The sequence below is a fragment of the Aspergillus pseudonomiae genome (genome assembly GCF_009193645.1).
Source record: "Aspergillus pseudonomiae strain CBS 119388 unplaced genomic scaffold BDV37scaffold_207, whole genome shotgun sequence".
Taxonomy (NCBI): Eukaryota; Fungi; Ascomycota; class Eurotiomycetes; order Eurotiales; family Aspergillaceae; genus Aspergillus; species Aspergillus pseudonomiae.
Genome location: NW_022476199.1, coordinates 5,740 through 11,036, shown reverse-complemented (window position 1 = coordinate 11,036; position 5,297 = coordinate 5,740). Strand labels below are relative to the sequence as shown.

At 45.0% G+C, this 5,297-nt stretch overlaps 1 protein-coding gene across 1 annotated transcript; it reads left to right on the top strand.

The window, feature by feature from the left end:
* On the top strand, positions 1–3,548 carry BDV37DRAFT_292864 (fibronectin type III domain protein; the record flags this gene model as incomplete). Its single annotated transcript, XM_032089259.1, has 9 exons — positions 1–262; positions 331–513; positions 569–830; positions 954–1,023; positions 1,086–1,170; positions 1,259–1,352; positions 1,401–1,655; positions 1,702–1,895; positions 1,960–3,548. 9 exons carry the CDS (start codon positions 1–3, stop codon positions 3,546–3,548), a joined length of 2,994 nt encoding a protein of 997 aa, XP_031934270.1.
* Positions 3,549–5,297: the final 1,749 nt, after the last annotated feature.

Here is a 5,297-nt window from a genome sequence, read left to right as displayed (position 1 = left end):
ATGCACGGACAACTATGGCATGGCCTGGCGGCCATTGCTACCCTTGCGGGTTGCGCCCTTGCAAATCCTCTTGGGTATTGGAATGTGCAAGGAAATGCAAGCTTGAACACTGAGCACTTGATGGGAAGAGATACGACTGAATTCGATCAGACAGATCTTTCCTTCATCACAAGAATGGCTGCCATCGGCGACTCCTACTCGGCCGGAATTGGTGCGGGTGACCGACTTGGAAGTGTGCTCGACGCACTTGACTCGACAAGTGGTAAGTCAATCCGTCGCTGACTCACTTTTGTACCACATTCACTAATTGATATTTTTCGCCATTGAAAGATTGGGCGTGCAGTCGCTATGACCACGCGTATCCTTATCTCATCAATACCGACGAACGGCTAGGGGATCCAGGTACACGAACGTTTGAGTTCAAGTCCTGCTCTGGTGCAGTCATAAGCGATGTCATCAACGACCAGATCCCCAACATCAGCGGGAACCAACAGGTTATATTGTTGTCAGCCGGTATATATACCCAACCACCTTTCGATGGACTAAACTGATATGAACCGGGCATTAGGTGGTAATGACGCTGAGCTTTCAAACATCCTGAATCAGTGTATCTTTCAATGGTCTGCATTACAGGCTGTTCAGGTGAATCAGGCCAAGACAGCGGCGCTTGCAAATCAAGACTATACATGGGCGGAGACTTTTGACTGGGACTCGCTAGGCTATGGTTGCGATGGACAATTGACTCGCACAAAAAACATCATCGATGGAGATGCCTTTAGCATGAGGCTGGATTCCGTTATCGAGGCCGCAAAAGAAAAGCTAGCATCAGAGTTAGTAACAATCCTTCATCGTTCAGGCCTGAACGCTAACCAAAATACAGTGGGATGATCTACTACACTGGGTACGTGCTATGCAATGTCTTCCTTTTAGCCTCGTTGACAGTGGTTATACAGCTATGCCAAATTCTTTGCCGAGGATCTATCATCTGAGTGTGATGATGTTAGCTGGTCAACCTGGATCTATGTGAGTAGCATATGAAAACGACGTTTATCCTGGCACTAATTGTCGACCAGAAACTAAAGAAGCCGTTTCAAGGCAGTGAGAAACTTACGAAAGATCATCGGAAAATAATGAACGACCTCGTCGACGCTGCCAACTCACAAATTGTTTGTTTTGGTTCTTCTCCTCTTATCTGGTAGGCTGTTGCTAACTTTCACTGCCCTGCACTCGGCTGCAGTAAAGAGGGCCGGTGACAAAGTCAAGTTTGTAGATTACGATTCTTACGTCGGCCATTTCAACGGCCGCTTTTGTGAAGACGGTGTCGACGAATCAACTTCTGAAAGCAATACAAGGTTAGTGCTCGAGGCTCACTCATCTGGTGTACTAACAAACTATAACAGAACCGGTCTCATGTTCTACGAGCTTAGCACTTGGGACCTTATCGGCGGCAATCCTTGGAAGCGAAGCGTAGACTACCCTTTGGAAGGAACATTCGAAGGCACCGTGAATCAATTAGCGCAAATCACACTTCTGATGGACACAGACGCCGAATTAGCAGACCAGGATATGATCTCTGACGCTGCTACTGCTTCTATTGCCGCCTATGACGAGGTAGAACTCAGCAGTGCCGGAATTCCAAATATCCTACCAGACGGGTAAGTGTTCATCCTGTCACGCCGGACGATCACTTTGAGCTAACAGTTGCGTGGTGATGAATAGGTACGGGCGTGTCTTTCATCCCCAGATCCTGCTTCACCAGATCATTGCCGAGCTGGTGATCTATGAAATGGTCAATAAGAATGAGCAGGATAATGGGTTTCCAGCAATCCCAGAGGAGTTGTCCTTCGGCTCGTGTCCTCGCTTTCCTTCGTCCGGCTCAAATTCTTCAGATGGCCGTACGTATCACCTCTGCAGTCCACGCGAAACAAGGGAGGACTAATGTGATGTACCTGCGTCTAGAACAAATTGCGGTGGCGTCGTACATCAATCCGCTCGCAGACCCGGCGGCCTGGGACCGACTTATTACCTATCCCCTCGAGAAGATGCCCATATTAGTTGCCAATGTCGTGAATGGCCCAGACTCTGCCGTCGACAAGACATGGGCTGATGTGATTAATCGAGCTTCGGCTTCTGGGAAAATTGTCCTCGGCTACGTACGGACCGGGTACCTTGGTGTGAGCGATCAGAAATTCACCACTCGGCTAGGCTCAGGAGATTTGGCGGACTGGACCGCGCAAATTGAGGAAGATGTCGATATGTGGTACACGCTTTATGGTAGCAGGATTGGTGGGATCTTTTTCGACGAGGGTTGGCCCGAATGTGGCGACAACAATGAATACGTGGACCTATACAAGTATATCAACGACTATACCAAGCGTACCCATCCCGGCGCCTACACAGTCCTCAATCCTGGGTCACCCATGGCGTCTTGCTTCGAGGATACTATGGACACACTGCTGACTTTCGAGCTGTCTTACGAGGCGTACACTAATTCTTACACTCCCAACGATTGGACACCGAAGGACCCGCGGAAACTATGGCACATCGTATACAACGTCCCGGAATCCGCGGTTGGTGAGGTCACCAAACTAGCTAAGGAGCGTGGTGCTGGCTTCCTTCAGCTCACAGATGACACTTTGCCGAACCCATATGACACTCTTCCCGTCGATTCCTACGTCCAGAGCATGATGGATGCAATCGAGGGTGGCTCTCCGTTGAACGCTGATGCGTCATCCTGGAGATCAGGAAGCGCTGCAGCAGCGGTGTCTGGATTGTCAGTTTTGACCTCAGACTATACCTCTGCTCAATTGTCCTGGGACGCGGCCTTGAATGCTCTTGGGTATTACGTGTATTCGGGGGATAGCGTTATTGCAAGCGTCCCTAACTCAATGACTACAATTACTATTGGCGGGCTCCAACCCGGAGCTAGGCACGCATTCCACGTAAGTGCAGTGGGAGGAGGGGGCAATCTTGGGTCCGCTTCCAGTACGGTTGCGGTCATCACCGAATCCTTGCCGAATGGAAACACCATCGCCAACTACCACTCCTCTCCAGGGCCAGACTCGACCACTATCCAAGCTGATATTCTTGTTCCTTACGCTTTCATCCGCCTCTATATCTGGAACTCGGTGGGGTGTGAGTTCGACACCGATCCGGGATGGAGTGTCAACTTCAAGATCGACGAGTACGTCTGCACTCACTACATGGTTGAGGGCACCACGCTATACAAATACAGTGGCACACTTCCCGAAGGCTCTACAGCCCCGCCGTGGGCGTGGTCAGTGGTGGGGCCCATCACTCTGGATGTCAAGGACTATACCTATACGTGGACCTTGCCCCTTGGAACATCTACTATCGATACAAGCAAATTCGTCATCCAGGCACAAGGCTACAACCCCTTGACCAACGTCTTCGAGCCTGACCCCAGCGACTACACCTGCAAGGGTTCGTCCATGTGCACGACCCCCGATTTTCTGAAGTGGTGCGACCACGCCGTCAACACCCTGCAGCGAAACGACGACACTTCCTATTTTGCTACTTCTGCGTGAGTCCCTCCCCATCCCCTTGTTTGCCGTCCGTCATTGCTGCATTGCCATTACTAACTTTTCCCCCTCTAGGAATGAAACCGGAATTAACCAATCCGGCAACTGCTGGGGTGATCAGACCCGGGGCTGTGGTGTCTTTATCCAGGGTGATGAGAGCTGCAGCATCAGTGGTAACGACCTCTGGAATGACTACCAGAACATCCGACAAGTTGGCGGCTGCTCTAAGTGTGGCTCGTTCTACCGGGAAGACGGCTGTCAGATTACCATCGACTATGTCTATCAATGTGACAACCACGGCTAAACGGTGGCCGACGGAAGGGGCTTTCCTATTCTGCTTGACGCGGTACTTCTTTATCTGACCTTTCGCTTGCAATATATCCTGTATTAAAATGTATTATAGAAAAGTTGTATTATAGAGTTACATAATCATATCATCATTCACTATCAGGGATCTCTCAGAAACATGTTATTGAGAACGTCGATAATCCCCTCGCCAATCTATCATCCAGGGTCCTTGTTCCAAGCCTCAACCCTGTGCATTAAGTTGGGTGGGTACTGAAAGCTTAGACCAACGGCCGGCTTCTAAATTGCGGGTCTAATTGTAGATATCGACGGACAAGCGTCGCCGGGATATTAGTGGGGCTCCTTAGCAAGCTAGTTAAATCTTTCTTCGCCCCTAGAATGAGTAGCACATTTACTCCATACAAGTCTACAGCACCTTGGATCAGTTCTGACAATCATTTAATATATTTTCTGAATAGTGTACTATAGTCATCTAGGCACTTCCCACTCAGTTCTTGATCTTTCACATTGAGTCCATAACTTGACCCTTACATGCATCGCAAAGATAGAATAGCCACTTTACCATAGACCGATCACGATACATATCTGGTATTATATAATAAAGCTAGACTCCAAATCCAGTTAGCCTCTGTTAAATAAACAAAAGTCCAAACAACCCTTAGTCTAGAATATAGTAGTGCCATGTAACGGCCAGGTCAGGTTAGTTATAAAAGTTCTGCTAAATTAAAGATCTACTGCAACTCTATAGAGTTACTTAGATTGACGCGTTTTATATCTTTTATAGTAATAGATTTCTACTTATTTATAGTAACAGCGTTTTATATTAAATTATTTTTAGTATTAGAAATTATAGCTCGCTTGTAGTGATCTGTTAGTTTATTTTTAAAGTATTATAATAATACTCTAGATAAGTCCTGCCCGTATCTAAGCTTATAAGTTTATAGACTTGGAATAGAGTTAGATTAAAATATTTAATCTTTTTAATCCTAATCTAAATAAAGTTAGCTAAATTATCTAGGTGGTACCGTTAAAGTAGTATAACCTAACCGTTGTAACCTAGCCATAACCTAACTTAATTAGGGTTAGTTAGGTTAAGATATAAAATTCCTTAATCAATCCCCGATTAAGTTAAATTAAGATTAATTAATCTTTTAACCGCGGTTAACTATAGATTAAAGTAAATTAAGTTATAGCGATTAAATTAATAATTATAAATTAATTAATAATTAATATAAAATAATTTTACTATATTTATTATATTTCTTTTAATTTATTTTACTTATAGAAATATTATCAGTTGTAATTAATAATTTATTATATATTAATTATTTAATTATAAAAGCGATAATTATATTAGAAATAATTAAATAATTTAAAAAATAAAATTTTTAAATTTTAACTATAGATAAAAAGCTAGATAATACTATTTTTTATACTATTCTAGATATT